General features: G+C 39.4%; 1 protein-coding gene across 3 annotated transcripts in view; it reads right to left on the minus strand.

The window, feature by feature from the left end:
* ARID1B (AT-rich interaction domain 1B) overlaps window positions 1–17,593 on the minus strand; it is a 325,304-nt gene that overhangs the window by 36,830 nt on the left and 270,881 nt on the right. For all 3 annotated transcript variants that reach the window (XM_053972619.1, XM_053972618.1, XM_053972621.1), the window contains exon 9: window positions 4,982–5,133. In XM_053972619.1, coding sequence (XP_053828594.1) covers window positions 4,982–5,133 — 152 coding nt within the window. The remainder of the gene's footprint in view (window positions 1–4,981; window positions 5,134–17,593) is intronic.

Genomic DNA, 17,593 nt, shown 5'->3' on the forward strand with positions numbered 1-17,593 from the left:
GTACCTCTAAGAGAAGAACTGCAAGCACTTTGCTGGCAAACTGCAAGGTTGTCTATTTTCCATATAGCTTTTACCCAAGATGTTTCCACAGCTATTTTTCTATCTGCTGTTGAAATGCTGTTTTGTAACTTCTTGCAAACATACTCTCCAGCGATTTGTGAGAAGACATTCTTTCACTTTTTTTAGCTAAGCGGTACAGTGAGAACATTGTTTTGACCCTTTCTGAGCAGTGAAATACTGTTATTGTCACGAAACTGCTAAAATAAGACACAGTCTCTTTCTACACAGGTACTGATAATTCTGCCTGTGAAGTGCAGACCAAAGGAGAAAACATTGTAGAGAGGAGGATAACAGGGAAATCTTGACTCAAGAAGTGTTGTGGCGTACTGTGAATAGGTTTCAAGTACTAGCCTCTGGCTTATAAGAATTTAAGAGCTAGAATGATTTCAGAAAGCAAGTATAGGTCAAGGTCCTGAATTAACTATTCCACACTGAATTTAATGTACTCAAAGGCAGATATTGACATGAGTAAAACTGCAGTAAAGAATTCTTTTTTGCTAAAGGCTGCTCTACCAGTCCCAGAAGATGATGAAATACTGTAGAAGCAGCAATATACAAACATTGTTTTTCTCTTTATTGCTAGTGTGATAACAAATCATGCTCTACAAAACAGAATACTCCCTCCTCTCTCCCTTGTAATGTAAAACATTCCACTCTCCTTTCCAACCCTAGCACTCTCCCTCTGCGAAAAAAAGAGAAGAAAAAGCAAAAACAGTGAATTAGTGACTGTGGAGATGATGAGAGGATCCCCACTGCTTTGATGCCTGCTGAAAAAACAGAAGAGGGACAACAGCACTGCCCAATGTCCTGCCATGAATGATCCTCCAGCTCTGGGGACAAGTGCAGCCAAAGGTGGTTGAGGACCTTATCTCAAAAGGATGAGAGAGTCACCAGGGATCTCAGTGCCACATTGCCCTTCTGCTGACAAGTCTTGTCCAAGGAATGACAAGTTTGGGATGTGGGCATCTCCGTGCCAGGTGCTGGCTTGATTTACAGTCACACAGTGACCACTGGATCATGGTCATCACTTGTTTGGAATATAGGTGATGGGACATTTCAGCTGTTACCACCTACTGACAACCTCCAGAAACTTTATCTAAATGTGTAATAATAGCTCCTACAAAGATATGCATTAGGGAAAAAAAAACCCTGAAATAAACTGATGTACCATTTTTCAGAAAAATGCAACCAAGCTACAAACCAGAAAAATCCAAATAAAGTTTCTAATAAAATATTTCACCTGCATAAATATCATTGCTTTTCCTGTTAGAGGTTCATTCAAATAAATACCAAGTCAAATATAGAGCATATGTATGATTTTTAGTATTATTTTAAAGAGTGTCCTTTAACTCCTTTAGTGCAAATCATTTTTCCTAGAATATCACATTTTATGTAAAGTATTATGATGTTGAAAGTTAATTGGGAATAACAATACCCAGAAAAAGAAAGGTTTCAGTAAGACACAGGTACTGAAATAAGGAAAGTATCCTTAAGCACTAAGGAGATTAATGCCTTTTTATTGGTTTGTTCATCTCCAGAGATAGCAGAGATTGTGAATGCCAGTTTCTGTGCAAGAACAATATGGAAACTTGCGAGACATAAATTTCATATTGCTTCTTTTTAAAGATAATTTTCACTAGAATTAACAAAGCTTACAGCGTGAGCTATATTGGGGGTTGTAAATTTCCTGTTTATTATATATGCATTTTTAAAGCTGGAATTTGAAAAATAGAGGGGGAAAGTGTAAAATATATATATGGATAATGTAAACTCATACAATAAAAGGACAGCAGCAGTTATACAATTTTTCTGAATGGCAGCTTGTTCCATAATTGTGAAGGGATTCTGACACCTTTTTCCTGAAGCTTTTGTTATTGTTATGGATGGAATACTCTATTAGAAGACTCTGTCTTCTTTGATCTTGTAATTTCTGTGTTCCTAAACCACTCTGCATCAGCAGAAGCTGTTTGATCCACAGTCACTGTTGAAGTATTAGGATGCATAACTGCAGCATGATTTTCATTTCAATTGTGACATTAATTAAAAAAAACCAAAGACAAAAGGATCAACTGGTAATGAGGAGTTATAAACACTACTAAAAATGGGTAACAAAACCAGTGTTAGACATAGCTGTGCTGAAGCTCCAACACCATATGAAAACAATTCCATCGGTTATCAGCAATCTTCTCCTATTTTAGAGTACAACCTAAAACTGCATTTTATTGAAATGAAAGACCTGCCTTCCTCCCTCACAACAGGCAACAAAACTGTCCCCTTCAAAACCCAGACAGCGAAGAAACTAACTTCTCCTATTGCTCAGCTAAGGTTTTCACTGGCCTCTAACTGAAGCCACAGCTGTGGATGCTCAGTGTATGTGAGCAAAGTTAACCAATGCCTTCACTCCAGCAGCAGTCACTCAGCTGCACTTGGTTTTGGCCCTCCACATTGACTGAACCCTGGTTTATCTGACAGATGTGTGATTTTATGGGGCAGGGAGGAAGGAGAAGCTAAGGAGCCACATAGCTGAATTGGTCTTCCTGCCTCGGAAAATCTTGTTTTCAAGCTCCTAAAAAGGAGTCACCTATAGGTTCTCCACCTCATCAAATGCAGGGCCAGAGCTGACCTTAAAATGCACCCCCAGCTCAAGAAATCATAATTAAAAGTACTGTATTTGCACTTGTCTTAAGCATCCATTTTTTTGACTGAAGCAGAAGGATGAGTCTGGATAGGGAGAAATTAAGCATTCCCACAGCATTTGCACTCAGCAATGTATTCATACCTAATTTTCTCTTTCTGGTGTTCTGTGAGTCCATCTCCTCCCCAACAGTGCCTCTTGGAGGTCTGTAAAGCAATTCTAGATGCGTGTCTACTCCCACACAGACTGAAAGAGGTGCAATGAACTCCTCTAGTTCATCTCATACTTACTTTCCATTGGGCAATCTCTGAATTAATATAACTGGAACAAAAGAAAACCTCACAAATGCACTGGCAGAAAAAACCCTGATAAATGTTTAAATTATTAAAAATCCAATATTTCAGAATGCATAACACAATAAAAAGAGTATGACTACCCCATACAAAAGACTGCTAGGATAAATGGTCTTGCACTGAACAGATTTCCACTGTATGAAATAACGAATGGCTGAATTATCTGAACAAAAAAACCTCTGTGAATCTTCCTTTAAACTGGTTATTCCTTAGGAATACATAAATCTTCTTAGGCAGGGCACTCTGCCATCTGTTTGCTGTTGGTTATTTTTGCAGCTCTGGGGGCCAACAGAAAAGGGTGGAAAAATTACTTCTGCTAATAGCAAAACAGAATTTATAGCACAGTTTCAATGCTCAGAAGTAATTTTATTTCAGCAAGCCAGACAAAACACATAACTACACAAACAAAACATAATATTACCTGGGACAGCTCTGGTGGGGAAAAAGCAAGCTATTATCTAATGCTCTTTTCAATAGCTTGTCCCTCTTTATTCATATGGTGCAGTGTGCTGTCTGGGCTAGCCAAAAGCTTCCAGGCCAGAACTGGAAAAAGCCTTTTTTTTTTTTTTTTTTTTTTTTTTTTTTTTTTTGTTAATTTCTCTCTCTCTTTAAAAAAAAAAAAATCTTACTGATTAGCAGGTTCCTTTCTTCAGCTAACCAAAATGGTAACAATGTTCTTGAAATATAGGACACTGTTCAGTGTCTCAGCAGCTCGTACGTAGAGGAAAGAAACTCTGGACATACCAGACACTAGCATCTCACTGTGGCTATTTTCTTCCAAAGACACCGGAACATATAGAACTGACAGGAAGAAAAGACAGCGAAAGATGCAAAGGATGAAAGAATTATATAGGCTCAGAGGGGTAGAGCAAAAGATGTGAAAAACCTGGTTCTTGGTAAGATACAATTTAGGTAGTAAGGCATTTCTTAAGAAATAAATAAAAGTAGAAACAAAACCAACTAAGAAACAACTTCCTATTACCTTAGCACAACATATTCAGCTTTCAGAAAAAACTCCAAAACCCCCAACATTTCTAAAAGGGATAACGTAATCAATAAGGCAGGCACAGAAATTCCATTATTGGAATAAGTACTTGGGAGGATCTGCTTCAGAGTCATTGAAACTCCATCCAAACACAGCCCAATCAAAGAATTGATCTTTGCTGAAGTATTATCTTGAAGGAGGATAATTGTTAGGAATTCAAGCTGAATATGGACCATGAAGCACATTTGTGCAAAACTATTCACCGGTCTTCAGAGTCACACACAAAGCTACAAGCAATTCTGAACTCATAAGTCATGATATGAAGGATAGATCCAGGAGCTACATTGAATATGCTTTTTGTTTTCTTCAAGAGGAAGTTATGGTAAAATTTCATATACTGATACTTAAATAACTACATGAGGAAACCCTATATAAATTTTGGAAACAGAAATATGGCCTATATTTTCCACACAGAATAATTATGTTAAGTGCCCAGCTTACAGCATCTTCAAGTCAGAGCAAGTGCACATATCTTTTTTTAAATGACTACCACTTTAAATATCTGAAATTGCAACCTTAGTGAGTAAGATGCTGAAAAACAAAAGCAACCTCTTAAAACAAGAAGCTGTTCTCCTTCCCTTTCTTGCAGACACATACACACAAATATACATATACTTGCTGGTCAACACCTACATCAAGCTGAGTCTGAGAGATGCTGGAACTGTGCAAAACCCTGTACTCATCTGCATGCTGTGCAGAAGGGCTTAATGAAAAATGTATCAGTTACTGTACAAAAAAACCAGCAAGCACCTTAGCCTAATTTCAAATCACTCCGAACTACCCAACAGGGGTGAATCAAATGAAGAAAGATGTTCCTCTGCCACCAGCCCAAGGCTGATAGTGTTAAGCAGGTTTATGGAGGAAGGTCACTGCTGGAAGGTTACTCACCATTACCTGCTGAACTGTTCACCATGTTGGGTGCCATGCTGTAAGGAGGAGCCTGTGGATTCATCAGGCCAGAGCTGTTGTTCATCGGCTGAGTGTAGGGGGAGCTGGATCCCATAATGCCGCTCTGATTCATGGCAGGAAAATTGCCTTGCCTAGGAGAGGAAAGCACACATACAATATCTCACTACAGACCTCACTGCTGAAGATGCTGTGGTTTGTCACAGAGCACATCACCTAATGTTTGTAAGGAAAAAGCAGGTAATTAGTTCATTTTACCTACGTGGGGAGCTTTGAGTTAGTCTTGAGCTTATTATCATATATTTGAAATAGAATTGGACTGAAGACTAATTTCAAGAGACATAAACAGAGTCTTTCTATGTCACTATCAATCAGAAGAGAAATACAGCTCATATTATATATCCTATGAGTAGACAGCAATATGATCAGGAGTCAAAATTAGAACCTAGCATTGGCATTAAAAAAAACCCAGCACATCACCATTCTTACCATTTTGACCATGTAATAGCAATCCTCACCTGCCAGACCTTAATAAACAGTGAAATGACCAAAAGAAAAATGGGTACCATAGATTCAATTTCTGATTTCTGCATTTGTCGTTATTGTGTTGAACAGTGTTCATCTGTATGGGTCATCTATGCCAAATCTTTCCAAAAACTCAATACGTATTCCACTTCATTGAAACAAGAAACCTCAGCAGAACTATTTTGCTCTTGAAAATTAATAGCATATTTGTATAATGCTTGTATAACTGAGACTTAAATTTGTCTCGAAAACTGCTCTAAATGAAGCCCTTACATAGTTCTCCGCATAGTTCAGACCAAGTATTTTGAAAGACTAAAACTTATCTACTTTTAAGTTATAAGAAGTATCTAAGTATGCCTGGTACCCGATTTGTCAAACTCTATAGACAAACTGAGGCACAAGGAAGAAAATAATCTAATTCAAGTACACACGATAACCCAATGTAATGCATGATTCAACTTCAAAAATAACCTTTTATTCTTTTAATACATAAAACAATTACCTACCTTTTCTTAGTACAGCTGAAGACTGCATGTATTATCATATGTACATGAGTAACACTTATACATAGAAAATAATACAAATGAATAAAAACACACAGAAAAAAATACTTACTTGTATATTCATAGGAAAATACATAGGAAAATAAAAACTCAGATCTCTTTCTTCAGTGTGCCCCCTGTACATTTCTGCTGCTTTTCCAAATAAAAGAAACAAGAAAGCAGCCGCTCTTTTACACAGCTTTAGTACCTGTTAACTTTTATTTCCTTACAAAAAATGAAGCACTTAATTTCATCCTACAGGAAGGGAAAGCTGAACGTCTGGGTAGCAAGATGAGAGTTTTAGTAGAAATTCTAATTTTAATTATTTTACAGTATTCAAATAAAAAAAGAAAACTCCTAAATCAAGAACCCTGAGTAACTTCAATGGCTTCTTGTCCTCTCCAAACTCATGGCAGATTCTTAACACAATTGGTAGAAGCAGATTTCTTTTTTAGGAGGTACAGGAGGAAGACCATTAAAGCAGTATTTGGCCTAATTTTTCTTGACACACTGTGAATTTCTTCAAAGGAAAAGAGAACGTGTTATCTAAATAAAGCATATTTTTCCAAGTCAGTTTTGTCCTTTGCTCTCTGAAGACAAACTTTTCTTCACTCTTGCAAAGACGCAACGGCTTTCTTTTGATATGAAGGAGATAACTGCCATACAATGTCATTTCCCAGATGAAGCTTGCGACGAGAAGTGGAGGGAAAAGATTTAAAATGCACAGTGGTGCAATGCTCCAAGGGAAAATTACAAAGGGAAAAGAGAAGAGCAGAACCATTTGGCAACAACTTTAAATTATTTGAGTCACACAACCAAGCTTTTCTTATGTAAATACTGTAACTTAAACCCCTCCCCCCCTCCTTTTTTAGCTGAAAATTGCTGTATTTCAGCAAATGCAGTTAACTGAAAAGTGCCTTCTATGCTGGATAAGCAAGATCCTTTCTGCTACTGGGTAAAGTTACTAGTGAAGATGAAAAAAATGTGCAAGCATATTTTCATACTTTAAAAAAGAAGTAATGGATTTTCAGAGGTTCTTTTATGGAGTAAGGCTAGGATCCTGGAAAAGGCAAGTCTCTACAGGTATCTATCTCTTTAATGTCCCTCTGTTACTTTAAAAATACAAAGGAGACACACACCTTGCAGGTAAGCTGAAATTGGTCCTTACCTACTAATATTTCAATACTATTACTTCCTAACATGTGTATCTTATAAGCTGTGGGGCTGTTCATTGTCTCAAATTGAGGTACAACCTATTTCATGTTACCCACAATGGACATCAATCTCAATTGCAGCTCATGCAAGCATACTGCTGTACAAGAGCTTTAAATCAAGAAGTAGGAAACTATTTCCAATTTAGACGGAGAGTGGAAATTAAATAAAAAGAATATACAGGCTTTGGCCAGGACAGCAAGAAAACAACTGAAGTCTAAAAATATTGCTTCTGCACCCAGAAGAACCTGAATGGCAGAACCTAATTCTGAAATCTCATCGGGCAAGGCAATAGCTTTCCCTTTCATCCTTCTATGTAATGTTGTACTTGGAACAGACACAGCTCTCTATCTCTGGAAAGAGCCCAGCAAATGAAAAGACTCAGCACTATCCCTGGCAGGACTTTGTCCTTTCCCAGCCCCCTATCAAAGCCCTGACCACAGCACGCATGAGCTAATTCAGTAACACTGAAAGGACATCCTGTCAGAGTAAATGCTGTTTTATTCCGAGACTGGGGGCAGTGAGCAGTACAGAGCTCCTCCACATATTATTTTGCTCTATGATGGCTTGGAATGGAAAGTTTCTTTAGGGAGAAATAATCAGGTATTACTTCAGCCTTTAATTCTCACTCCACAGTAGGCCTCCTTTGAGTAAAGACTGCCGACTGTGACAAATTGTGCTGCATCAGTGCTATAATATGAAGTAGAGTCCATTAAGAACTGAGCTGAGATCACCAAACTCATTTTGATTAACCTCCAGGTCACTAAACACTTATAAATATGTTACACAGCAGCTGCTAAACATATTTATATATGCTTAAGGTCACAGCATCATCTGTTGGTTGTTGGAGTTAAGTCAAAAATCTTATGTTTCCTTCTGTGCTGCTTTTAGTTAAGGCATATCCAACATACTACAGTACTAGACTCTCTCCTACATCTCCCAATTCCCTCCTCCATTTTTCCAGGATGCTAAATAAAAGTCAAGCCTTTAAAAACAGTCTGCTGTACACGTAGTGACATCTAATGGCAAAAATTCAACTGGCCGGCTATGAATTTTATAGCACTACAAACCCAGCTAAGTATACAATTTTACAGTATTTGCCACATAAACACCAAGGGCTGGGTTGCTTAGGGATGAAGCAATTAGGAATAACAAGAAGAAATTAAGAAAAGATATACTTAAGTTTAGTATAATGAAAAGATGTCTTCATGGTGAGATACAGTTACCTCCAAGGGAATGAACGAAACCTCAGCACCTGACATTTCTGCATGCAGGCAACATATACAAATACATGAAAATGTATTTGTCAGAGAAACCCTGCATTGTGTATGAACTAGAGTATCTGCTCTTGCAATACCTTGATCCCAGATAATGTATTTTTCCCCATTTAGAAGAAGAACAAGAAGCCAGGCCAACACAAATTTGGGATTATGCTATCCATTTAAACACCATACCTATGGATACATTTTTTTCCCTGCTCTACTGCTACAAGTAGATCTTCAAGAGTTCAGCAATTGTAAGAAATTTAAAGTGGAAGAGAGGAATCTGCTTCTTTCTACAGTTTATTTACTCTGTTGACAATTTAGCAATGCATCATGCCAGAGCCAGTTTTTATGCTTGAGGAAAGAGCTGCCACCTCAGGGGACTTGGAGAAGCTGGAGGAATGTGCTGACAGGAACCTTGTAAAAGTCAACAGGAACAAGTTCAAGGTCCTGCACCTGGGAAGGATGAGCCCCCTGCAGTGGTGCTAGCTGGGATTTGACTAGAGGGAGCAGCTTTGCTGAGAAGTCCCTGGGCATCTTGGCAGACGGAGCTGGGCATAAGCCAGCAGTCTGCCCGGGCAGCAAAGAGGGCAAACAACATCCTGGGCTGTGTGACGAGGTGCAGAGTTGGGAGGTGGAAGAAACTGATCATCCCCTCCTTCCTCAGGACTCACTGGATTCCATCTAGAGTATCATGTTCAGTTTTGGATGCCCAGAAAAGAAAAGATGATGATGAACTAGAGTGAGCAGAGAACCCCTCACATGGGCTTGAGCCCCTCCAGGGCTTGAGCACTCACCCTGGAAGGGCTGAAAGATGAGGCCTCATTCAGCCTAGGGCAGAGACAGCTGTCCAGAGGAACCTACAGCACCCCCATAGCACCTAAAAGGAGGTCAGCAAGAAGATAAAACTGGCCTTTTCACAGTGGGCATGGTCAGGGGACAAGACACACTGGGTAAGAGTGAAAACACGTTCAGACTGGATGGAAGGAAACCATTTTCCCAGTGAAAATAGTGACTTGATTTGGCGGCCCAAAGGGCAATCTCTGTCTTTGGAGATTTTGAAGACCCAACAGGATAACACCCTAAAATCTAAGATGAGCCTGATGAGGAGAAGGTTGGACTAAACATTCCTCCTGAGATTCCTTTCCAGCTTGAATGATCCTATGATCTTAGCTTGTCAGCTTCACTGTGCTGTTGACAGTCTGGTGTACTATTGGGTCCAAAATAAAACTGCTCAAATTCAAACCATTCCCTTTTAAGAAGTTCTTCTGATCTTTTGTTTTCCTTCATTTGCAATCTACCCAAAGCTTAATCTGCACTTAATCTCTTTTCTCTGCAAAACAAGTAGCATCAGATCTAATTGTGTCATCTGAGCTAATGCAGAAGTCCGTGTATTTAAAAAGAGGAGTTGACACGCAAGATCTGGCCATCGTTAAAAAGCACAACAAAGAAATTGTTAGAAAGAACAGCACTGACAATACACAGGAGCACATGAGTGATCACAGCTGCTGAGCAGTCTCTAATACTGAAATGCCTTCCTTTAATTGGACCTGAAATCCTCAGTAAGCTTATGTGTTGTCTCCAACTGCGACACAGAAGTCACTCTACAGCCCTTGAACTTCATGCTTCCTGATATGTGATTTAGTACCTCCTCAGTTTTGCCACCTGATGCAAGACTTATACTATCATCTTCCTTCTCTATTCTTATTGAAAAAAGATGAATTCACTACGAAGTTGAGTTCAGATGTGTATGTGGTTTAGCTATGGACAATGACAGAAGTGGATTATGCTTCTCAACAAGGCAAAAAATTAAGACTCAACTTTTCATATGGAAGCATGTCAAAGCTCAGGTTGTTCCTGTGTACATAGAGATCAAGTTCTAGAACTTTCTGTGGATTTCCTAAGAGGCACCTGATGCCTTGTACTCTTCTCTCAATCTACAACTCCAGAGCAAAGCCCTTCATACATACAGAAAAAGTGAACCAGCTTCTGTAATGAGCCCTGTGGCAGCCAGAGCACAGGAGGTGAGTCCAACATAGAAATGTATAGGGAACAGAAGAAAGCTTCAGAGGTGGAAAGTATAGAAGTGATGGAGGTGAGGAGATTTTGGAGCACAGAAAATGGAAATGAAGGAGACAGTAGAGAAATTAAGAAGGAAAAATGATTGGGAGCATCCTCACTAGGTGCTAAAGCTTTTTAGGGCAAGGAGGATGACAGGTGCTCAGGAGAAGGCAGATGAAACAGAGATGCAGGAGAAGGAGAGGGAGAAACACACAGAATGCTGCTATTCCCAGGGTAAACACAGGTTACACTCTAGCACAAGTGGAGCCTCTTAGCCAGATATGTCTGAAGGAAGGAAGGGATTCACAGGAAGCTTCCAAAACAGGGTGCTACCAGACATGTGCCTTCCCTCAGTTCCTCAGTTTGTGCACCCTGCCCTGAGGTAGGGCCAGGGTCTGAGGTGGCCACCTTGGCCAAATGCTGGGGGAGCCCCTGTCCAAATGTAGCACAATGGAGTGATGCTGAAGGGGCAGTGCAACAGGGACAAGAGCAGAGAAGGGACACAGCCCAGGCAGGGAAGAGGTGGCACTGAGTCACACTGCACAAATCCTGGCAGTCACAAACTCCTATCAGTTGTTAGTTAGGCACTGCACTTCCTGACACTTGACACAGTGTGCACCTAATGTAGGGATTTCTCCCAGTTCTGCTGCTCTAGGTGGACCTGAAAAACTATCCTGTTACTGTGACCTGGCCACCTGAGCAGTTGGCAGGTAAAACAAAAAAGGCCCCCAAGTTTGCCATTTCTGCTCCAGATCTTTAACCTACATCAGTTTTGCAGCGAATGCACTGCAGCACCTCAGGGGAGTAATTTGTGTAAACATTTTAAAAGGAACATTTTTTCTTTTAATGCTGACACACTGCTAAGGTGGCTACTTGATTACAAACTGTGAAAATGACTGCGTTAGGCTGCACTCACAAATCACAGTGTACTGACCAAATTGCCCTGTGCTTATCTGTGCCAGGTCTGCAGCATGACAATATTTCCTCTCTCTTTTAAATGTCAAAGTATGATTTGGGGGGTTGTTATTTAAACACACTGACCTGCACAATAACCAGAAGTACTTTATTTAAATCTGTCTTGAGCTGGGACTAGCCTTAAGCGCTTATAATCTGTCACACTTTGACACCAAATGGGTTATTATAATGAGAGTAATTCAGGAGTGAGACCTGTGAATGCTTTCTCCCTGGAGAATTTACACATAAACATGTGCAGGCAGATACATATGCTCTTTTGTTAGGGATTTTCCTTCTTGCTACATTATGGGCTTCCTTGGAGAAGTGAAACCATTTCTATTGTTAGCGGATATGGGAGAACTGAAGAAGGGAGAAGAGAGCAAGGGAAAATAAACCCCAATATTGCTTATTTTGTTCTGCCTGGAGGTTCACAGTACTCTTAGAAAAGGCCAAGACAAACGAAGCCTGAATATTGTTTTGAGCAGCTATAAAATGGCATTGAAGGCAGCTCCCATGTGAATAAAAAAAAATAATTTAACATCATTATAACTGAAAGCAAAGTATCTTTTTCTTGTTAGCTGCTACTGTAAGTATGCTAACCTGGATTTACATGTCCTACTCTGTTCAGTGGGGAAGCTCACCAGTTGTAATAACAAAGTTTCAGAAAAGCAACCATGAAACTTGCTGCTTTGACAGGTATTAGGTCTGCCACAAGACAGTTTGCCATTTTTCAGGCTAGAAAGAAAGAGAAAATTTTACACTTGTGCATGTCTACTTGTGTGAAAATGGGAGGCCTAAATTCTGAAATACACTGACACTGACAAAGCACTGGGAAACATAAATGAAAAAGCATCTGGATTTGTACTGAGGGGTGTGTGTTTGTACATGTCTGCTGACAGGAGGTACACAGAACTAACAGAAAACTGTTCTTCTCAACAACAAGGCCTAAATGGTAATGCTAAAATGGGGAGATAATTTTAACATTGTAATTATGTGATAGTGCAAATCGCCTTGTAATCCACTGCAGTCAGTACACAGCCAAATTTCTTAATTTGGCTGATCCAAATATTGTTGTGCAAGATACTTTTAAAAAGAGTAACAGAAATAGTCTTTCTAAATATGTTATCTTTCTTCTGATTTATGCAACTACTTGTGCCTTTAGCATCATCTGCATTGGCTGAATTTTACTAAAAACCAATCGAGGAGGGGGAGGAACTTAAAAATTAGTTGCTCCTACCACACTGATTCAATGCTGAGCTACTCAGAAAAAGTTACAAAAACCTATTGTTACTTTACAAGTTGTTGTCAAGACATTAACCATTTTTCCAGTGAAAACATCTGCCCAATGGGCTACCTACTTGGTAGTCATTTAAAGCCCAACAGAACAGGAGTGTCACACCATGTCGAACTCTGGAAGAGCAACATAAGAGGCACGTGTAATTCACAAGTAATAATGCTAATAAGAACACAACTACCCAAATTTGCACAGCTGAATGCATACTGGGATCAGAATAAATCTCTCTACCCCATTTTACAGATAATAAAAACTGAGGAAGAGATCCAAGATTAATAATGGTCTAAAATATGGTCAGAAGAATAATAAAGTAATTGAATACAGTGAGGAAAACACAGGACAAGCCTGTCGAAAAGAAAATAAATCCCTAACTTCATTTGATCCTAATGACAGAAGGGTGTGTGACTGAAAAGCATTTCGTGATAGTGAAATACTGTAGGGTTTTGTTTGTTTGTTTAAGTTGCAGCCATTTGATTTTCTTTTTATAAAATTCCCTTTGTGTTAATTAAAGTAGTTTTGGTCTGAATTTCATGGTGATCACAGCATTTGTTTACCAGTCTTCAAACCCACAGAGAACCCCTGAAATGCCTTTATTGCACAGCATTCTTACAAGTACAGCAATACGTCCATATCTGAATTTATTCGCGTAAGAACAAACTAAGCTCTTGGTACTCCATGTAACCTGTACTGGATAAATACAATTATAATGCTGTGTGACAAAAAACACAGAACAACTGAAAAGTGGGCCAAGTCAAATGGCTTGGAAATCCATCACAGCTCTGCTCTTGGTGACCTCTGTCTACCTTCCCCACATATGGATTTGTACAGCAGCTCTAACAGCAGCTGCTTGCACAACTGTCTACCTCACACATGATGTCTGAGCACTGAGGAGATACATTTCTTAGCCCAAGTGGAGCGTGTGATGCACAAAAGACAGCTGCTTTAATCTGTCCAGCAAGCAGGAGCATGCATGAACTGGGTTTATAGGGAAAAAAAGAAATTTGCCCTGTATGGCATGATGCTGTCAATCTAAACCAGAATGTCAAGAAGGGTGATTTAGCCTTGTGTGACTTGATGTCAAAATGGGAATGACTCATATGACTCTCACTATGCACCTTCTATTTTTGTGCATGTTTATAAATAGCTGTATTAAAAAGTCGGAAGGCCCTATGAACTCTCTCCCAGAAACATTACTTGAAAGTGGTAAGTCTGTTCCCAGCACTTGAACAGCCAGAAGGTCACCAAGGTGTGGTGCTAAAAAGCTTATGAGTTACGTTTCCATAACTCAGTTTCCTCTGGTGGGACACTGTCTTGGGAGAGGTTTAACCCCTGAGCTCCCTCATCTTCCACCTGGGGATGCTGTCTCCCACTACCTTCTTACCATGTTCAGCCACATCCCCACACTGCTTTTGAGCACCTTGGAATGCACTGTGCTAGCAACCAACCGAAAATCTAATAAAAACCTGATCATTTCATGCCAGCTCTTCAATGTATTTTTTCATAATAAAATGTCATCTGGCTGACAGCAGCATGCTGAATGCAACTGTGCATGTGCATCAGCATGGTGAGGAAGTTCTCCAGAGAGATTTTCCAGCAGACACGTTTTTACTCACCTACCTTTGCCCAATGGCCTGGAGCAGTTATATGTTTATTGATTACTACCAGCACTGTTACCATCAGTCTCAGCTCTTTGGCACACTGGACAGTTTCACAAGAGCAATGTAGTGCACATGCCAGTATGATTTCAGCTGCCTCTTTTCTTCATCTTTGTTTCAGATGCCTGAAACCTACTGTGGCCACTGCAACAGGTATTTAACATGTTAGTAAGATTGCCAGCCATCATTAACAGAATCTCCTGCTGCCAGGTTATTATTTAATATGATTCTTACAAAACTACTTATATGTCCAGCTAGAATTGGTGCTCCCATCTGGACTCATCAACAAACTGAAGGGCTCTTCCCATTCATATTTCCCCAGGCAGCATTGTTAAAAAAAAAAAAAAAAAAAGTTTATTTTTCTCTCAAATACCACCCTTGTAAAAGAACCTAAAACCTTAAACCACCTTGAAAACCTGAAACCTTCCTACCATTTTTTATGTCCCTCCCTTCCTGTCACAAAAATCTCAGGCTCTTCTATCACAGTATTGTACTTGCACAGTGTAATGTGCCAAAGCACACAGCACAGTCACAGAATTAGCTTTCTTCATGAGTCCCATTAAACAGATGGCTATTCTACTTTGTTTTGGCTTTTTTTTTCTCTAACCACTTCTGTGATTTAAGCTAGTAGATCTTCTGACAGACTGTGAAAACCGTTTCCTCATCTGAAATAGTTTGTGTCACCCAAGAAAGAGTACTCAATCTAAGGTCCTCCCTTATTCTTTAACTTTATGCAACATCAATTAATGAAGCACTACATTCTTAATGTCCTAAAGATCATATTTTAAGGTACAGAATTTCTATGTAACATCCAACCCAGAGGCAGAATGTTAATAAGCTACACCAAGTCCTACACTGCAATTTTGTTTCAAAATAATTAGTCTTTCTACAGAGGGCAATGAATCTCCTAAACAACCAAATCAAGCAAAAAATAACCTTGACAAAATAATAATCGAATTATAAGTGTCTCTGAGGTAAGTGAAAATTCTCATTCATGACTAAAAATCACGCTTCCTTCCCAACAGACTCCTTCTTTCACAATTTAAGAATGGTTACTCTCTGAAGGAGGAAAAGAGTAGGACTCTTGAGGTCTGTGGTTAATCTCTAATGGCATGAACAGCATACAGCAGTCGACTTGATTGATGAGTCCAAAGAAGAAAAAAATGCCTCCCAAAATCACTGGTTGCCTGCAAGAGTTCTGCAGCATGGTGACAACCAGGGCTCCAAAATGATGGATTTACCTTTTAGCAAAACAAAATTCCAGATAAAAATGTATTTCTCTTGGTCTCCCGCAAGAAATGGCTTTGGTTCGCTCAGCATGTAAAGTTTCTTCCAATCCTTACACAATTTTATCAGCAATTTTGAGCTGATCTATAAAATGCATCTCCATTTAAATAAAATAATCACAGAAGATTTCTAGCTCTCCCCTTACAATAATAAATACATATAAGCTGAGCTGAACTTCCTCCCTCCTAATACATTATAGAAAAAACCCATACACGATTCTGCTTTATAAAGCAAAACATAAGGCAAGGAAAAAAAGAAATAATAAAAAAATCAGCTTGATACAAATGACTATTTCTCATGAAGAGGGAAGAAGCATGGGTCCTTTAGAAGAGAAATATGCCAATGCTGGTTAATAGCTTCCTTAGAAATTACAGTTACAGTAAGCATTAGTATTTGGACTTTTAACCCCTCATATCACGCAGAAGCCTAGCATGGGGAGAAGATATTTCAGCTATTACTGCATTTCCTCCAGCCTCAGGTGGAGCCAGCACGGGAGTATTTGGGGTTCACAGAGACAATACAGCCAGTTAAGCCAAGAAGCAAAACCACTTCACCCTGCTGAAACTACACACGGACTTTATTTTGGAAGCCAAATTTAGTTTCACGGACTGAAAGTACCACCAGGATATTAGAACAGCACTAATCGAAAGCAAAGTGGGGCTCATTTCAGGGTGACCCATCAAGATCTCTAAAGGAAATCTGTGATTGTTTGGAGGAGCAGAGCAGAGGGGAAATGACCAGACAGATTGAGCCTGTAGAACTGTGAATGGCCTGAATTTGAACAGGAGCAACTCCTTCCGTGTGACTGAATGCTAAATAAAAGACCCGGCAGAAAGAGCCTTTCTTGCCAGTGGCTTATTTCAAAGGCAACAGATAACGCAGGCACTGGCTCCAATTATGGCTACCAGTCCTATCTTAGCCTAGTTTACTTTGGGGATTTCACAGCTGGCAGCCTTTCATCTAGAAGTAGCCTGGTTTGAATAAGCAAAGAAACTTGAATGAGTACTTAACCTTCATGCACTCCACCGAACTTCCCAGCAGAGAAGAACAGCACCTCCAAGCTTAAGGGGAAAAGGGAAAACAATGGAAAATATACACTCTCTCCAGGGATTAAAGATGGTAAGTTTTACTGGAGTGCTTCAAGACTTCCTGCTACAAAACTGCAGCTTTCAAAATCACAATTAGAATTTTAAATCCAAGTTTCAAGATCAAAAAGACCAGACTGGAAAATACTGCACAAAACTGACAGGCACTAGGATGTAAAACACCTAAAACAGTTCTGGGTTTTATTTATATTATTATTCTTTTTAAAAAATTTATTCCCCATTTCCGCCTCCTTCTTTTTCCTTTTGACATTTTAATGCATCATGTCCATTACTATATTTCCTCACCAGTACCTTCTAGTCCATCAGCAGTGCTGCATTACCCTGCTGTTGGAGAAAATAATATGGAAAAAGTGCTTTGCTGGCACCAGCAACATAGGATTATGAATTATACATACACAGCAGGAGAGAAGTGCTGATGGAAGGTTAGTGTGCCTGTATGTGTGCAAGTGCATGTATACACACACACAGACTAAGAAGAAGACATCTAAAATGCACTTTTAAAACTAATTTACACTAACTGTGTTTCTCTGTACAACAGAAATTCTCTGGTATCAGTGCAGCTTTGTTTGATCAGTTTTATGACTGATCAAAAATGTACTATAAATTCTTCTCACCACACTACAATGAGGCTGTGGTATCCAACCAGTTGCTAAGCAATTTAGAACCAGAACCATATTCTAGAATGCCTAGAAGTAT

Source organism: Vidua macroura, chromosome 3 (assembly GCF_024509145.1).
Source record: "Vidua macroura isolate BioBank_ID:100142 chromosome 3, ASM2450914v1, whole genome shotgun sequence".
Taxonomy (NCBI): Eukaryota; Metazoa; Chordata; class Aves; order Passeriformes; family Viduidae; genus Vidua; species Vidua macroura.